General features: G+C 38.7%; 1 protein-coding gene across 1 annotated transcript in view; it reads left to right on the top strand.

Moving 5' to 3' along the window:
• LOC127631241 (uncharacterized) overlaps positions 1-18,921 on the top strand; it is a 38,536-nt gene extending 19,615 nt beyond the window's left edge. The window contains exons 2-6 of the mRNA XM_052109308.1: positions 3,272-3,457; positions 5,869-6,895; positions 18,131-18,198; positions 18,291-18,496; positions 18,789-18,921. Coding sequence (XP_051965268.1) covers positions 3,332-3,457; positions 5,869-6,895; positions 18,131-18,198; positions 18,291-18,496; positions 18,789-18,921 — 1,560 coding nt within the window. The 5' untranslated portion in view covers positions 3,272-3,331. The remainder of the gene's footprint in view (positions 1-3,271; positions 3,458-5,868; positions 6,896-18,130; positions 18,199-18,290; positions 18,497-18,788) is intronic.
• The last annotated feature ends 1,259 nt before the right edge of the window (positions 18,922-20,180 follow it).

Genomic DNA, 20,180 nt, shown 5'->3' with positions numbered 1-20,180 from the left:
ACAATACAGGAACGTAACAAAGGGTCAGTGTCGAGGCAGAATTGAGACGTGAAAGTACGCGTCCTTCAGGTCTACCGCTGCAAACCAATATAGATGCCGGACGCAAGTTAATATGTGTTTTTGCGTGAGCATTTTGAACAGGAGTTTTTGTAAGGCCCGGTTGAAAACTTGCAAGTCCAAGATCGGTCCTAAGCCGCCATCTTTCTTGGGTACGATGAAGTAAGGGCTGTAGAAACCCTTCTTCATCTCGGTTGGAGGGACAGGCTCTATCGCGTCTTTGAGTAAAAGAGTAACGATTTCCGCACGCAGGGATTTGGCATGTTCGCCGTGTACTGCGGAGAAGCAGTAGGGTTAGGGGTTAGGGGTTAGGGTTAGGGTTAGGTATAGAGGTAATTACGACTTCCACCCTCATTATGTCCACCCTCATTTGCGTATCGAATCTGATTGGCTGGATTGTTTCACAGATAAATCTTTAGGACGGTCGGTCCGATTTTGCCAAGCTTGGTGTCATCGAATTCAGAATTCCGTCTGCTTTCATGTGACGAGGAGAGATGAACAGAAGAAGAGAGCAATGGAAATGTAGCGCTGAAAAGGTAGAAGAGTCTTTTGCACGTAGGTTGTGAGTGGTTTAAAAAAGTCACATGCAGGTCTTTAAGATTTGCATGAATACGACTGTGGCAATGAACGCATTTTTCACAAGAACGCTGAAATGTTTTTGTAGGAATTGTTGGGTGGGATAAACTCAATCCTTTATTATTATTATCATTTCATGAAACTTATCGGGCCATGCTTGTGAGGAGGAGATTATTTTGTTGCGAGCAGAGCAGACTTGAGTCCAGTAAATATTAAAGAAATTGTTCCAAAAACAAATGCATCAGAAAATAACCGAAGGACTTGAAAACTTTTAAGAATACAAACGGCATCGAATCTTGCCACACATATCTTGAGATGACACACTTGTTAGGGGCGTTTTGTACTTTGAAATGAAATCTGCGAAATCCAATAAAGCCCCTTCGCGGTTCAATCGCTGAGTCATCGATTACAATAACAATCCATCAATTCAGATTTCCTTAAAGATAATTTTTTTATTATTAGTTATTTATTTTATTTTATTTTATTTTATTAATAATCATGCCAAGGTCTTTCATGAAATTGTGTAAAAAATTGCAAAACATTTTTTTAAAAACACACATACAACAATTATAAAAAAAAACAAAAGCCAGAGGGAGAAAAAAAATAAATAATTAAATCTATATAAGGTTGAACAATGGAAGCATTTTTTGACTTTTCAATGATTTTTTGTTTTTTATGCCCATAAAAGACATAATATAGATAGTTACAGTCAACCAGAAAAAGTGACTTGACATTGCAACTCTCAACGTGTCCAACTTGATGAAGCCGGATAACCGTTGCATTTTAGAAATGAGTTGACAAGTGAAGGGATGATCAATTTTATTATGACAAGAGGAGCTTTAAAAACAATATAATAACAATAAATAGCGATACGTGAAATGGCTGAGGCTCCAGTGAGTTCAAATTGTAACTTTGTGGTTTTGCGACGGGTTTTCACAATTCAAAGCCTTTTTTAAGACCAACTGAAGAAAATTCAAGGAATCGATTGAAGGGAACAATCCACCAGCGAGCTCTCGAATTGTAAACGTCTAGGGAGCGCCCGAAGATTTACATTTGTAACGACCGGGTTAGATACGGAGATACGGGGCTTCGCTATGGCCCGCATCATATATGGTCCAAAGCGAATTACAGTGCACTTATTACAGGGACAATTCCCCCGGAGCAACTTGGATTAAGTTTTTTTCTCAAGGACACAATGGTAGTGGCTGTGGGGATCGAACCAGCAACCTTCTGATTACCAGTGATGTGCTTTAGTCCACTACACCACCACCACTCCATATTAAGCATGCCGCATATTTTAAGCATATTTGGACTGTAATAAAACGGGTTCCACTGGGGCGGGACACACAAAAGTGTAATATGTTTCTCGTGGAAAGACCCCGATAGCGTGCGCAAAGTTTGGGAACGATCGCTCATTCGTAGCCAACACGGCGGCCTAAAACGTACTCCTTCCACAGAGGCTTTATATAGGCCCGACTATATTAAGCATATTTATACGGTAATAAAAGGGGTTGCCCTGAGGCGGGGCACACAAAAGTGTAATATGTTTCTCGTGGAAAGACCCCGATAGCGTGCGCAAATTTTGGGAACGATCGCTCGTTCGTAGCCAACACGGCGGCCTAAAACGTGCTCCTTTCACAGAGGCTTTATATAGGCCCGACTATATTAAGCATATTTTTACTGTAATAAAAGGATGTTCCCCTGGGGCAGGGCACACAAAAGTGTAATATGTTTCTCGTGGAAAGACCCCGATAGCGTGCGCAAAGTTTGGGAACGATCGCTCGTTCGTAGCCAACACGGCAGCCTAAAACGTACTCCTTGGCCCTTTATTGTTTCCCCCCACTGGGCGGCAGTCTATATACAATGTGAGTCTATGGAAAAATGCTCACAAATGATAAGAGTTTTTTACATCTGAGATGTACTGTTGCAGAAATTATTTTTAATGTCATTCTAAATTTTGCAAGCACTGTATTAAAGTGAATAATTCAGGTGGAATTATACAATAACACAAGAAAATTGTATTGATGGACTTAGTATAAGGATAATAACAAGAAAACTATAATACTACTAATAATAACATTAATAATAGTAATAATTTATGAAGTGCTTTTCTAGACACGGATGAGAGACAGCAAAGGCTGTCCATTTAACTGGCCATATATATATTTATAAAATCTGCATGTTTTAAAAACACGTGGACGCCCCCTAAAGGTTCAGCATTGAAACTGTCTGTGATTCTCTGTTAAAATATCCACTTTGTAGCAGTTTTGCACAGTGCAGGTCTCAATATGTCCACTATTCAATTCAATACAATTCAAAGTGTCTTTATTGGCATGAATATAAACGATACAGTATTGCCAAAGCAGAGGCTGTGTAAAAAAGAACTACACCTTAATCTATAATTACATTTAGTTTAACAAATATAAAAAAATAGCTAATCAAAATAAATCCACTATGTGTATATGTGTGTATATATTTGTATCTGCAAGTCATAAATCTATCTTTCTATCTACCTAAATATCTGTCTGTCTGTCTCTTTGTCTGTCTGTCTTTTCTATCTGTCTGTCTGTCTGTCTGTCTGTCTATCTTTCTATCTATCAGCTATGCTGATGACACGCAACTCTACTTGTCTTTCCAGCCCAACGACACCACAGTGACCGCTCGAATCGCTGCCTGTCTGGCAGACATCTCAGCCTGGATGAAGGAACACCACCTTCAACTCAACCCTGCCAAGACCGAACTCCTTGTCTTTCCAGCCATCCCTGCTGTTGAACACAACATCACCGTGCAGCTGGGCCCAACTACAGTTTCACCTTCCAAAACGGTCAGAAATCTAGGGGTAACCATTGATGATGAGCTAAATTTCACTGACCACATTTCAAAGACTGCAAGATCATGTAGATTTACACTCTACAATATCAGGAAGATAAGACCCTTCCTCTCTGTACATGCCACACAACTGCTCGTTCAGTCCCTTGTCATAACTAGACTGGACTACTGTAACGCTCTCATTGCAGGCCTTCCTGCATGTGCTATTAGACCTCTCCAAATGATCCAGAATGCAGCAGCACGTCTGTTCTTTAATGAACCTAAGAGAGCACGTTACACCACTTTTTGTCTCTCTCCACTCTCTGTCTATCTATCTATTCTCTGTCTGTCTCTTTGTCTGTCTGTCTATCTATCTATCTATCTATCTATCTATCTATCTATCTATCTATCTATCTATCTATCTATCTATCTATCTATTCTCTGTCTGTCTCTTTGTCTGTCTATCTATCTGTCTGTCTGTTTTCTGTGTATCTATCTATCTATCTATCTAGGTCTTACATCTATCTATCTCTCTTTTTGTCTCTCTGTCTGTCTGTCTGTCTGTCTATCTATCTATGTATCTATCTGTCTGTCTGTCTATCTATATGTCTATCTATATGTCTGTCTTTTCTATCTATCTGTCTGTCTGACTGTCTGTCTGACTGTCTGTCTGTCTGTCTATCTATCTATTCTCTGTCTGTCTCTTTGTCTGTCTGTCTATCTATCTATCTATCTATCTATTCTCTGTCTGTCTCTTTGTCTGTCTATCTATCTGTCTGTCTGTTTTCTGTGTATCTATCTATCTATGTCTTACATCTATCTATCTCTCTTTTTGTCTCTCTGTCTGACTGTCTGTATGTCTGTCTGTCTATCTATCTATATGTCTGTCTGTCTATCTATATGTCTATCTATATGTCTATCTATATGTCTGTCTTTTCTATCTATCTATCTGTCTGTCTGACTGTCTGTCTGTCTGTCTGTCTGTCTATCTATGTCTGTCTTTTCTTTCTATCTATTTGTCTTATCTCTCTATCTGTCTGTCTGCCTGTCTTTGTGTCTGTCTATCTATATATCTGTCTTTTCTATCTATCTATCTATCTGTCTGTCTGTCTGTCTGTCTTATCTATCTGTCTGTCTCTCTTTGTGTCTGTCTGTCTGTATGTCTGTCTATCTATATATCTGTCTTTTCTATCTATCTATCTATCTGTCTATCTATCTATCTATATATCTATCTCTATCTATCTATCATCTGATCGCGGCTGCATTTCTCTTCTAGTAATTTTAGATCTAAGTGCTGCATTCGACATGATTGATCACGACATTCTCTTGAATAGGCTTTAGAATTATGTTGGAATTTGTGGAGTTGCATTAGCATGGTTTAGGTCATATTTAGCAGACCACTACCACTTTGTCTATGTAAATGAGGAATTGTCAAACCAAACAAAAGTAAAATATGGAGTGCCACAGGGATCAGTTTTAGGGGTTCCCCTGGGGCGGGGCACACAAAAGTGTAATATGTTTCTCGTGGAAAGACCCCGATAGCGTGCGCAAAGTTTGGGAACGATCGCTCGTTCGTAGCCAACACGGCGGCCTAAAACGTACTCCTTGGCCCTTTATTGTTTCCCCCCACTGGGCGGCAGTCTATACAATGTGAGTCTATGGAAAAATGCTCACAAATGATAAGAGTTTTTTACATCTGAGATGTACTGTTGCAGAAATTATTTTTAATGTCATTCTAAATTTTGCAATCACTGTATTAAAGTGAATAATTCAGGTGGAATTATACAATAACACGAGAAAATTGTATTGATGGACTTATAAGGATAATAACAAGAAAACTATAATACTACTAATAATAACATTAATAATAGTAATAATTAATTTAATTTATGAAGTGCTTTTCTAGACACGGATGAGAGACAGCAAAGGCTGTCCATTTAACTGGCCATATATATATTTATATAATCTGCATGTTTTAAAAACACGTGGACGCCCCCTAAAGGTTCAGCATTGAAACTGACTGTGATTCTCTGTTAAAATATCCACTTTGTAGCAGTTTTGCACAGTGCAGGTCTCAATATGTCCACTATTCAATTCAATACAATTCAAAGGGTCTTTATTGGCATGAATATAAACGATACAGTATTGCCAAAGCAGAGGCTGTGTAAAAAAGAACTACACCTTAATCTATAATTACATTTAGTTTAACAAATATAAAAATAGCTAATCAAAATAAATCCACTATGTGTATATGTGTGTATATATTTGTATCTGCAAGTCGTAAATCTATCTTTCTATCTACCTAAATATCTGTCTGTCTGTCTCTTTGTCTGTCTGTCTTTTCTATCTGTCTGTCTGTCTGTCTGTCTGTCTGTCTGTCTATCTATCAGCTATGCTGATGACACGCAACTCTACTTGTCTTTCCAGCCCAACGACACCACAGTGACCGCTCGAATCGCTACCTGTCTGGCAGACATCTCAGCCTGGATGAAGGAACACCACCTTCAACTCAACCCAGCCAAGACCGAACTCCTTGTCTTTCCAGCCAACCTTGCTGTTGAACACAACATCACCGTGCAGCTGGGTCCAACTACAGTTTCACCTTCCAAAACGGTCAGAAATCTAGGGGTAACCATTGATGATGAGCTAAATTTCACTGACCACATTTCAAAGACTGCAAGATCATGTAGATTTACACTCTACAATATCAGGAAGATAAGACCCTTCATCTCTGTACATGCCACACAACTGCTCGTTCAGTCCCTTGTCATAACTAGACTGGACTACTGTAACGCTCTCATTGCAGGCCTTCCTGCATGTGCTATTAGACCTCTCCAAATGATCCAGAATGCAGCAGCACGTCTGGTCTTTAATGAACCTAAGAGAGCACGTTACACCACCTTTTGTCTCTCTCCACTCTCTGTCTATCTATCTATTCTCTGTCTGTCTATCTATCTATCTATCTATCTAGGTCTTACATCTATCTATCTATCTATCTATCTATCTATCTATCTATCTATCTATCTATCTATCTATCTATCTATCTATCTATCTATCTTATCTATCTATCTATCTATCTATCTATCTATCTATCTATCTATCTATCTATCTATCTATCTATCTATCTATCTATCTATCTATCTTTTTGTCTCTCTGTCTGTCTATCTGTCTGTCTATGTATGTATGTATCCTATCTATCTATCTGTCTGTCTGTCTATATGTCTATCTATATGTCTGTCTTTTCTTTCTATCTGTCTGTCTGTCAGTCTGTCTTTGTGTCTGTCTGTCTGTCTATCTATATATCTGTCTTTTCTATCTATCTGTCTGTGTCTGTCTGTATGTCTATCTATATATCTGTCTTTTCTGTCTATCTATCTATCTATCTATTCTCTGTCTGTCTCTTTGTCTATCTATCTGTCTGTCTGTCTGTCTGTCTGTCTGTCTGTCTGTCTATCTCGGGTTTGGGGTGGGGTTAGATGTGGGGTTAGGTTTAGGGACAGGGTTAAGTGTCTAGGGGTGGGGTTAGATGTGGGGTTATGCTTACGGACAGGGTTAAGTTGTTAGGTTTGGGGTTAGGTTTGGGGTTAGGTTTGGGGTTAAGTTTAGGGACAGGGTTAAGTTGTTAGGTGTGGGGTTAGGTTTAGGGACAGGGTTAAGTGTCTAGGGGTGGGGTTAGGTGTGGGGTTAAGTTTAGGGACAGGGTTAAGTGGTTAGGGTTAGGGTTATTTTTATTATTCACATTTTTCTTTTATTTTTAATCCAAAGAGTTATCACTTTTTTAACTTACAAAAAATCTACTTTGTAAATTTGCACTGCCACATATTTTACAAAAACAATAATCTTGTTGTCTATGAGAAACTAAACACACACACATGCAATTCAGGAAGATGTCCATAAGTAAAAATGTCTTCAGGACATGTCTACACTTGTGTTCTTGTCTTGGTCAGGTCCCAAAGACCATAATTTCACTGAAAGTGTCCAGTTATATATTGTACTCATGTTAAATACCATTTACAATAAAATGATCCTGGCTGGCAAAGCAAATCTGCTTAACATTATGACGTTATGACCAACATAAAAATAAATGTGATGAAGTACATTTCTGCAACTGAAATCTCTTATCCTCTTAAATAACACAGGATTGTTAATATAATCATAACTAACATAACGAAAAGTGAACCCAATCAACTAACTAAATGCTAATGAATGTTATGTTGTGGACTATTGGACAGTACATGCCCAACAGTGTGCTTCTATGGCTATAATGCAGTACAATCGCCTTGCACCTCAGCATTTGTCAGACACTCCTGACAAAAAAAGTTACCAAAATTTCGATTTGTCAAATCCTTCCAAATATATTAGAGAAACAATTCCTTCAGTTAAATGCAAATTGATTCATTGATCAATATTTACTCATGAAAAAGTCAAAATGTAACCAAAGTTAGTGTCCAGAGTCAACGGGACATTTTGAAGAGGTAAGCAAAGTTTTGCACAATTCGGCACATAGGGGATGCTACAACAAAACACCTGTCATAACTTCACAGTTGTTTGAGTGAAAAAGTTCAAATTAAATGTGCATCTTCTTTGGTTCAAGTGCTGACATATTCTTAAAATACGATAAAGAAAATCAACAAAAATAGCTTCTTCCGAAGGTATAAACAAATATGTTTTGGAGCGTGGTCTAAAATGACTAATTAACCTGTATCTTGTGAGTGCCATTTTCAAACAAATCTTTGTACACATGGACAAGAGAACACTGTTGAGGTAACATGCTAAGTTCCTTTCATTTTTTATGCTAGGGGCTCTTTATGCTAGGGGCTCTTTATGCTAGAAAATCTCAATTTTGCATAATCGCTAAAAGAAATTGAAACTTGATTATTTTAGTCATCTCGCCATATATGCTTGGACCCCGACAATTGCCACTTGCAGTTAAATCTTTTTTTGTTTTTCTAAAATTTTTAAATGACCGTTTTTGGTTTATTTATAACAACTCCTTTTGTGGAAAACAATGAGTTAAAAAAGGTATTGCAAAATTATAACACTTTTTATTTGTCACAAAAAACACACTGAATGAAACAATTATTTATTTATTTTTTACATTTTCTTCATCTACTTCGCTGACAGTGGCAACCCTTTGGAAAGAAGAAGAAAAGCAAAACATGAGGTTGTTATCAGTACTTTTCTGCTTTGAAATACTTTTAAAAACATGTTACTGTGTTGTAAATTCAGTCAATAAAAGCCTGTTTAAACAAAATTTGTTATTCATCACTCATCTTAGTAATATCACTCATGCATTAATAGTAGTACAGTATGGGGGGCCTGGGTATGTCAGCGAGTAGAGACGCTGACTACCTCCCCTGGAGTCGCAGGTTCGAATCCAGGGTGTGCTGAGTGACTCCAGCCAGGTCTCCTAAACAACCAGGTTGGCCCGGTTGCTACAGAGGGTAAAGGGTCTAAAAGGGTAACCTCCTCACGGTCACTATAATGTGGTTCGCTCTGGGGGTGGCGTGTGGTGAGTTGTGCGTGGATGCGGCGGAGAATAGCGTGAAGCCTTCACACACGCTATGTCTCCGCGGTAACGTGCCCAACAAGCCACGTGATAAGTTGCGTGGGTTGACGATCTCAGACACGGTGGCAACTGAGGTTCGTCCTCCACCACCCAGATTGAGTCACTGCGCCACCACGAGGGGAATACAATAGTAATAATAAAAAAATACTGGTACAATATGTACTCTCAGTTGAAGCAGGACGAGTGTCCTCTTGTTCCTCATTGGGGGTGTGGGGAAATAGAACAGTCTACAGGATTGCAAGACACAAAAAAGATCAAAACACATGTATTCCCTGTAATGTGTTGTATCTGAATAAAACTTATATGACATATAAGTGGGGGCAAAACATTTTGTTTGCTCATTTGTCACACACAGCATGTTAACATCAAAGACATGAACTCACACTGGAAAAGCTCCAATGACCGATGCCTGGTCTATTTCCTGCAGCTGAGGCCTCCTGCTAATGAAGTATTCGAAAACATAAAATATAAAAAATAAATCATTGGCTGTGTCACAGTGATTGGTACACAAATGACAATGAAAGGATTCAAGGAATGATGTAGTTTAGCCTTCATCAAACAGTATATTCGTAACTTGTAAACATGTTCTTCTCACATTACTACGTGGTCTGTTATGTGTGTTAAAACACTGTTTTAAAGGAATGACTGTAAAAGTAATGTTATTCTTCAGCCATTCATCACTCATCATATTAATATCACTCATACATTCAAATGCACAGGGTGATGTTTAAACCTGTTGGGCACTACTGCCTGTACACCTCTGTCAGTGCCTTCAGTTGTCCAGCTACGAGGTCATCAGCCTGAAGCCACCCATCATAGATGTTTAGCTCCATTAATCCAAGAACCTCTCGTGGTAGTGGGGAAGCAGTCAGGGATGTCTCCCTGCCACGCCCCGCAGCTGGACACTGGATCCTTTCTAATACCTCTCATTCTTGCTTTCCCATCAAAACACTCAATTCCCATCAAGACAAGCCATTTCACCAGGGATCACTCCCCCAACCCACACCCTCAATGAGCTCAGCTACCCTATATTCCATCCCTTTACTCTGTTAGAAATCAAACTATGCCTACTGCCCCTGCAATGTCTATACTTCAATTCCTTATCGGATTAAGTTGAGCAGAGACGTGACATGCGAGCCGGGAGATAGCGTCAGCCGCCCCTCCAACACCTAACTTGGTATGGTATCGCTCCCCCAGAGTATGTACTCACTGATGAAGCAGGACGAGTATCCTCCCGATCCTCATCGGGACTGAAGGGAAATAGAATCGTCTACAGGATTGCAAAATAAAAAAAGAACAACACGCGTATTCCCTGTGAGGTGTTGTATCTGAATAAATATATCTGATGAATGACTTAAATGTCAACATCATAAAGAAGATAACATCATGCACACATGGACTTACATCACACTCTGGACAGAATATGGGCAACTGGCGTAGTGTTGGCCTGTCCCTCAATCTGATTTCCTCACCGAACTGAAAAAACAGAGAAGAGAAAATGAAAGAAAATTGTATTTGTTGTGGAATAGACTTTTTCAATAATAATGAGTGATACATGAATGACAGTAAAATGAATGATGTAGTCAAACTGTATACTCTTAATATTTAACTTCTAAATATGTACTTACGTTACGAAACTGCTGGAATTCTAGAGGAGTGTCTTCCAAATCTAACTGCTCCTCTTCCTGCTCTTCAGAGGCAGAGTGATACAATTCCAAAAGCTGATGTTTACATTTACATTTATGCATTTGGCAGACGCTTTTATCCAAAGCGACTTACAGTGCAATTATTACAGGGACAATCCCCCCAGAGCAACCTGGAGTTAAGTGTCTTGCTCAAGGACACAATGGTGGTGGCCATGGGGTTAGAACCTGTGACCTTCTGATTAACAGCCCTGTGCATTAGCCACTACACCACCACCACTCCATAATGTTCATACAGAAATGACAGACGCAAAATTTGAATCAATGGCATTGATTGTGTTTGAATGGCAAATAATTAAAGTGATAAATATACTGGTTATTCTCTATTGCATGTATAAGTTATGCAAATGTACAAAAAAAAAAACAAGAAGCCTGCTCCACTCTCTTTCTCAGTGTGACTCTGGAACACACAGCAAAGCTGACTTAATTCCACCCTTCGCCACACAGTCCCCTTGCACTGACAGAAACATGGATACATCCAGAGGATACAGCAACCTCTGCTCTCTCAAACAACTTCTCCTTCTCTCACACCCCCTTGACACAACAGTAGGGGTTGGGGAACAGGTTTACTCATTCCAAACAACTGGACATTTTCACCACACTCTTCTTCTCTATGTAACAATAATTATTTTGAATTCCAAGCTATTGTTACAATGCAACCCCAAAAATATACGTTGTTGTCATCAATTACCCTCTATGTCAGATGGCAAACTTTCTTGAGGAGTTGGATGTCCTGCAGTCCTCAAGTGTATGATAGGCCACTTGTGGTTCTTGGAGATTTCAACATACACCAAGACAAGCCACAGGGCACTGAACATCATGGTCTTCTGGCCTCGCTTGACTCGGAAAGACTAAGCACTACATCAACTCACAGATCATTTTTACATGTAACTGTACCTACTCAAATATTCTTGTTACGCCTTTACAGGTCTCTGATCGCTACTTTGTTCTATTCAAAACATAACTCTCCCATCTGTATTAAAACAGACTCCGCATTTGGTTTCCTTTCGCCATAAACTCCGTTCTCTTTCACCCTTGTGCTTTTCCACTGCTGTCTCTACCTCTCTACCCACTCAAAATGTATTTTCCAGCTCTTCTGTTTCTATGGTCTCTCCTCTGACTGACGCTGATGTCTCTAAACTCCTCCTCTCCAACCACCCAATCACTGGTTCCCTTGACCCCATTCCTTGCCACATTCTCTAGGCCATCTCTCCGTCCATCCTACCTGCACACACATAATTAACACATCTCGACTTATAGACACTTTTCCCACTACATATAAGCAGGCTCGAGTAATCCCGCTACTGAAAAAACCTGCACTTAACCCCACACAAGTAGAACACTACAGATCAGTCTCTCTTGTCCCTTTCATGGCACTTGAAAGGGCAGTTTTCAATCAAATCTCTGCCTATCTCTCACAGAACAAGCTGCTGGATGACAATCAGTCAGGCTTCAAAGTGGACACTCCACCGAGTCTGCCTTGCTGTCTGTCAATGAGTTGCTGAGACAGGCGAAAGCTGGATCCAGATCATCAATTCTGATTCTGCTGGACCTTTCTGCAGCCTTTGACGCATTAAAACCATCAGATCCTACTCTCCATCCTCTTGTCTCTGGGCATCACAGAAACTGAGCTTGACTGGTCCAATTCCTATCCCACCGGTTGGTCTTTCAAGGTAGCCTGGAGAGGTGAGGTGTCCAAGCTACATCAGCTACTTACTGGGGTACCTCATAGCTCAGTGCATGGGCCACTCCTCTTCTCTATATACACAATATCACTGGGACCTATCATTCAGGCACATGGTTTCTCCTACCACTGCTACGCTGTTGACACGCAACTCTACTAGTCTTTCCAGCCCGACGATACCACAGTGGCTGCTCAAATCTCTGCCCGTTTGGCAGACATCTCTGCCTGGATGAAGAAACACCACCTGCAAATTAACCCAGCCAAGACCGAACTCCTTGTCCTTCCAGCCAACCCTGCTGTTGAACACAACATCACCATGCAGCTGGGTTCAACTACAGTAACGACTTCCAAAACGGTCAGATATCAGAAACTAAATTTCACAGACCACACCTCAAAGACATACACTCTACAATATCAGTAAGATTAAACCCTTCCTCTCCGAACTTGCCACACAACTTCTTGTTCAGTCACTTGTCATAACTAGACTGGACTACTGTAACACTCTCATTACAGGCCTCCCTGCATGCACAATTATACCCATGCAAATGATCCAGAATGCAGCAACACATCTGGTCTTTAATGAACAAAAGAGAGCGCATATTACACTACTCCTTGTCTCTCTTCACTGGCAGCCAGTTGATGCACATATCAAATTCAAGGCTACGTTCCCATCTGATGTCGCCTTGTTGTACCAGCAAAAAGAGGTGCCAAAACACTGTCCCGGACTTTCGGCTTCATCGTTCCACTTTGATGGAATGAACTTCACAGCTACATCTGTTAAGCTGACTCGCTTTCTGTCTTCAAAAAAACACATCTTTTTCATGAGCACTTTTTCATCCAGTCACTACAAAAACAAATCTTGTTGCACTTTAAGCTGTCTTGAATATTACTATTCTGATCCAAGTGAAAATTTGCACTTTTCATACCACTGCCTCCTTAAGATGATTCGCTTATAATGTATTCCTCTTTTGTAAGTCGCTTTGGATAAAAGCATCAGCCAAATTAATAAATGTAAATGTAAGTCCAGTTAATAGAAAATGAAAACTTCAAACAGCATATAGTTTGATTTCAATTTAAATATTGCTTTTCACAATGCTTTTGTTTCCAAAGCAGCTTTTCAGCTTATATTTACTTATGTTAAATCTACCAGTGAGCAAAGACAGTGGCAAGGAATGCAAGTAAATGTAATTAAAATAATGTCATTTTCTAATTGAATAACATTATATTTGACAACATCCAACATCTACTCACAGGATAATCTCTGTCCTCATTAGTAACTGAAGCGGGAGGGTCAGGCTGTTGAGGCTAACAAAAAAGCAAAAGATCACCATTAAAATCTCTTTTCCTTGTGTAAGTGTGTCTTGTAATATAAGGTTGTATTGAATGCTGAAATGCAAATATAATGTGATTGTGCTGTCATTCCTAACACAAGCAAATTAACATCATGCAAACATGCGCTCACAGTAAAAAAAATGTCTTCATCCTGGCTTGAGGAACAAGGATTGATGGCTGCCTGCCTCTGCATGTCTGTCAAAAATCACAATATTTAATGTGTGTGCGCGTGTGCGATACGTGTCTTATACAGTGCGTTTCGTTACTAACACATCATGTGTCAATCCTATACAGTAATGACAAATTAACATAATGAAGAATACACGGACAATTTGTACATGTATGGACATGCAATACATGCAACATTTTATATTAATGATGTACATAATAATTACATTCGTTTTACGTATAGTATACTTTAAAATGCTTACCTCCAGTAAGTGGATATTATGTGAAACATCAGCGGAAGGGAAAGGAAACGAGTAGGCGGAACCTGCTGCTGGCATCCGCCAATCATTAGTGTGCAAAAGAGACAGCAGCCAATCAATCCCAGAGTAGCGATTGACAACAGTAAACTGTTCGCTCAGTGGTAGCGTTTGAAATAAAACATTATGACATTTAATAATAATCACGAATAACACATTTCTTCAATAATATGTATGAATAATTGACGTAATATTGTTTGCATTGTTGCATTACTTGGCTTGTACCCTGATTTAGATCATTTAAAAGTAAAAATAACTGAGCTTCAAATGTCAGAAGAAAGGCTAAAGAATATTAAACAGTTTGTTGATTTAACAAAATGAACAGTAAGTAATTTTTTATTACTTTCAAATTGAAGTAGTAATTAATCATTTGTTCTTGAGAAAAACAGAGGGAGGGGGGGAGGGGGGTCCTCAACAGTGTATTATAATCATTTTTATCAATGTGTTTTTATGCGTGCTCATTAAAGTTCCACAATAGAATACACGCGTAACTAAAGGTCATTACAAGTCTCTTCTCTGAGTGCATGAAACACTTATATTGAAACTCTTTTTATTTATATCTACTCTCTCATATAACAACACAATGTAGATCAATAATACTAAACATTTACAACTGATTTGTACTTCTAGTTTCATGACATATGGACTTTCTAGCCTCTTTATTTGCTGGATATTCACAAAACGAGAACGAAATGCCTGTATGTATTACACATCCAATAATACTGATGTAAAGGTTTGTATGAAAACCCTTTCAAGCATGAACAATTAGAACCATAGACTTTTCTAAACTTTTCCAATAGATGTAATTCCCCCTTTTGCCCAAATAATAATAAAGTTCGAGTAGCTGCCCTGTTAATGTCAGGTCCCATCCAAACGCTTTCAAATGGTTGGGTATATTGTCACAGCAGTAGGCTACTTAAAACGGGATTTGGGTGCTTAGGTGAGTGGGGCGAGACCTTCAAAGTGTGGCTATCTTCAAAAGCTATAGTGCAACAGGTGCGAAAAAGTAAAACGCTCTTAATTAGGACTACATCACAACGAACAACGCCTAATGCAAGAGAAACTTCAAGAGAGACTCGTTTGATAAGGTCACGCCAAGGTTCGATGACGTCATCTGAACTTATCCTGACCTGTTAGAGACCTTTTTGAACTTCAGCTGACGTCACTGTTAAATCAATGCAGAGAAACGGAGAAGAAGCTCGTCATCACTGTGGAGATACAAAGCGTACTGTACTTCTAAAAAATGTAAGTTTTGATTTATTTACAAAAATGATAAAGCATCTCTCTCTCTCTCTCTCTCTCTCTCTCTCTCTCTCTCTCTCTCTCTCGCTCCGTTTATATTTCAAAAAACTGTTTAAGCTGTAGTTCATGCACGTGGATTATTTAAAGCACAGATTTTACAACAACATTATCAATGATCGATGTCTTCTTAATTTATAAATATCGATGAATGTAATAATAGAATGCTGCTAGTTTATAATGTATTTACTAATGTTAACCTAAATAATAAACCTAAATCTAACTAATAAGCTGTGACTAACCTCCGTGAATCATGTCCATTTAGAAAGAAGGAACTTTACAACGGAGATACGGTAAGGACATCTACATCGGCGAAAAAGGTGAGAGCTGATTTAGTTCAAATGTTATTAAAGTGCAAATCTCTCTGTCACTATATTTTTATTTTATGAGGAATTGTAGAACATATATTGTCTAATCGTAGATCATATTTCGATTGAGCATAGCTACAGTTTTCTATACAATGATAAGATCATACTTTACCATTACCAATACAACAATACTTGAACAATATGCAGTCACAAGACATATTCTTGTCACTCAATGTACAAATTGTTGAGGAAACAGTATGATTTTGCAAGTCATTTTTAGCGCCTTTCATAGCACACATCGTTTCAAAGCAGCTTTACAGAAAATCAGGCATTAACAGAAAATGAAACTGAGTCATTATTGTGTAGTTTGATCAAATACATAAGTGACGATATTGAGAAACTTTCTCATAACAATCATAATAATGACTTAATATCTCATAATATTGATGAGCCCTGTGTTTTTCTTATTTTCATTTTATGACATATTAACTATGCTATGATACATTTGCTCGTTATTATGAGATACTTTCTGCATGCACAACACAGACTAGAAGAACGTCACTATGTGATGGGAGAAGCAAATCTTTTCGAAGCTTTAAATCCTTCTTAAGTCATATTTACGAGTTTCTTCGAATTATTATGATATATTAAGAGTAAGTCATTATTATGAGAAAGTTTATCATTATGACATATTAGGCCATTATTATAACATACTAACTTATTATTATCTAAATCTGTTTCTCAATATTATGACCTATTCAAATTATGAGATATGTATAACACAGTCTCACATTTGTATAATCTGTGGCAGAAACCAGCTTCCATATATCACTTTCAGCTTTACCTGATTGACTTGTCTGTTTTTTGTTTTTGTTTTTGCACAGCTTAAGTTTTGTCTGTTAACCCTTGTTAAGTCTGGCAGGCCAGGTGGAAAACATTACATTGACACACTACATTATGGTGAAAACACTAGATTCAGGCAAACTGATTTATCTCCCCCACATACTGATTTGACTCTTTTTGATAGTTTATACATATTACAAGTGTGAAATATTTATGTTTTAAGCCGTAAATATCATAATTATTATTATTATTTTAATTGAACTCCTAGATCAGTCACATAGGCTCAAATAAAATATCTTGATTTGTGAGTGGTTTCACAGTTCAAATATTATTAATAGCAAACATTTACAACACGAATACATTTACATATTAACAAGTGTATATTATTGTAGTATTTGATTTTTAGTAAACTCCCCTATCCGATCAGTGTGTTGCGCTGGAATAAGAGATGTCAATGGATGCATAGCGCCCTCACCCGACAGTTATGATTAGATTCATTAACCAGAATGAACCTCATTACCTGCAGGTGATTTCAGAATATTTTATAAATATCAACCAAATTATCATTTCTTATGTGTACTGTCTTGTATGTAAACAATAATGTTATTAGCAAGTAAAGAAAGAAAAGTAATGGTAAAGATAGGAAATAGTTGGCATTATGTTAATGGCTTAAAAATCAACAAATTATTACTTTATCCATATACTTTTATTGAATTTAAAAATTAATCTATATAATTTGTCTCTTTATATTTAAATATGTTGCTAATCAAGTAATTATTCATGAAAATATTCAAACTAGAGCCAGCATGAAATAAATCTTAAAAGCAGGAATAAGGAAGCTGCAAACTTCATCTCTAGTTCAAACTCGTTTGCACTCTTGCTTTCTCTCTTCACGCTGGTCGGTCCTCTCCATGTTGGATTGTGGGAAAACATGCACTGGTGATTTGTGAAATCAAATTTGAGGTGCAAATGGCATTGTTGATACTGTGGAAGGCCTCATATTAAAATCAATATCAAATGAGGCTCTCATCATGTTTTAGCTTATTATTATAAGATGCTGTGAAAGGCCATTAGGGCTTCTTGCACAGAAATCAATACATATGTCTATAAACACTCAAATATTCTGCATTTTTAGCCATCATGAGAAGACGGATTCAAAGACGATATGCAGAGCTGAGAAAGCATTTAATAGAAGTGATCACAGAAAGTCATGCGGATGTGCAGAGGCTACAAGATCGTCTTTTGGATTCCAGAACATCACAGTCAGAAAGTGGTTAAAGAGAAAGAAAGAGGTTAATACAATTGCACAACACTTTTTTTTTGTGTGTGGAAAAATAATCAGTCCCTGTGAAGGTGAAGGTGGATTGTTTTTTGGTTACACATCTGTGTTCTAATCAATCTGATAAATGATTGTCCCTTAAAATCATAGTGTTAACAACAGGTAAATTGTAAATCTTTTTGAGCAGCAGCAGCAGCAGTTATTAATGAAGTGGATAATGTGGATGGGCAAGCTGAGAGAGGGGCTTCACAGCAAGTATGACATTTTGATTTAGTTGCTAATTTGTCTCCACATGGTATAGAGTCATGGTATGTAAAACATGTACTATGTTTATGTTCCCTGTGCAGGTAGAGACCATGTACATCACAGCAGCAGAAGATAACACAAGAAATTTCATGCACATAATCAGGCAGTTTAGTTCAATTGAAGAGTTTCTTAGTGATGACAACATACACTTGTCAGTCAACCCAACTACTGTGACAAATTTGGAGCAGAGTTCTTATCTGGACTATGCTTTTGACATTGATGGTGTAGTGGTGGAGCTTGAAGGGTTGTCAGCCTTAAAACTGCTTGTCCCCTACTTTAATTTTCCGAAACCCTAAAAGGCGACCATACAACCTGCTTTTCATCTGCTCAAGAAGCACATCAAGTCAAACCACTACTCAAGAAAGGGTTTCAAATGCTTTCAAATATCAAAAGGGCTGACACTTGCACAATCACAGGTACATCTAGGTGAAGTCCTCATTACAATGTTGTTACTTTTGTGTTCATGAGATTATTGTGTGAACCAATTAAGGATAATTAAATAAAAGATGCTAAAATTATCTTGATGTTCTCTTTTGTAGGGTTGGCAATTATGTCTCTGTCTTATTCCGAGAGGCCACCATGGAGATCCATCCATTGACTCAGCTGAAAGCATGGCTCAAAGAGCTGTGGAAAGCTTCAGAGCTATTGAAAAAACTCTGTGCAGTTTACTGAGGTCGGTTTCGTCAAAAGACATGAAGCGGCCAACAATGCAAAAAAACAGACTGCACGACCTTTCACGCTTCCATGTGCTGAAACAGGATCAGGACTTTTTTTTTTTCAAACGTTTGACCGTGCCGTCCAATCTCAACCCACTGACTGTCTAAAACCCATCATTGTTTTGTGTCAGTTTGGCCAAAAAGACAGGTCCCCTCTAAATTTGTCAGAGGTGTATGATACGAGGGGGGTCAAGGGCATCAGCATCCATGCTGCTTGTGAAATTGGCTCGTCTTGTGAAAATGTACACCACTTTTGGTCAAAGTATGCTCTGCAGAATTTAGTGGGATATAAAGGGTCAGTCTTTTGTTCACTATCACTATGTGAAGCTTTAAACTTTCAAAGCAACATGGATGGACAATGCATGGATGTCAGTTATGACCTGATGAGTGTGGCCAAGTTTCCGCAGGACCTCACCTTTCTTCAGCGTTATGCAGACACACCACATAACAGGATGGAAAGTTGGTTCTCACATCCAGTCTCTGGAGAAGTTGTCTGCTGTGGCCTCATGCACCCAATGACCACACGGGCTATGTCAATGCGAAGTGAGGTATATTTCAGCCACATGGAAGACCTCTTGCTGAAGCTCCAAGGCATTGTGAAGGCAAGGATTGAAATAGTGACACTTATTGCGCCTCGTCAGATTGGTGATACTGTGAGTGCAGTGGACTTCTTTAATGTTGGCAGGCTCAAGAAGCTGCTTGAGGACAAGCCCATGTTGTTACCTTTTGCAGAGGGCCAAAAGGTAGGAATGACTTTCCTGAGCACAATGAAGGAAGTGCCCAAACATCTGATTGACACCCTACAAGCTGCCCATGCCAATGGAAAGTTCAAGGGCAAATTCAAGGACTCTTGGATGGCTTTCCAGGCCGAGATGGCTTTAGAAGTGTTCTTCTGGGGCCGGCCAGTCAGCATGTCTGACTCCATTTTAGCTGTTAATCTGGGCCCTGGACTGCACAATGAAAGAAGTCTCACATGGCAGAGGGGAATTTTGGGCTTGGCTCCCTTTAACTCTTCAGCAGTTGATGAGGCCCCACCACCACTTTTTTACTGGTCAAAGAATAACTTGCAAACGTCAAGGATACAACGTTTGTTTGGCTTTGCAGATAATCTTGAGGCGGCCTACCCGGTCATCGGGAGAGAATTCTTAAAATTAATCATCTGTGACCTTGGTGAGACTACAGAAGTGTCTGTTTTGGCTCTTGTCAACACCAGGC

The sequence above is a fragment of the Xyrauchen texanus genome, chromosome 37 (genome assembly GCF_025860055.1).
Source record: "Xyrauchen texanus isolate HMW12.3.18 chromosome 37, RBS_HiC_50CHRs, whole genome shotgun sequence".
In the NCBI taxonomy this organism is placed as follows: domain Eukaryota; kingdom Metazoa; phylum Chordata; class Actinopteri; order Cypriniformes; family Catostomidae; genus Xyrauchen; species Xyrauchen texanus.
This window is presented reverse-complemented; position numbering and strand designations above follow the sequence as displayed.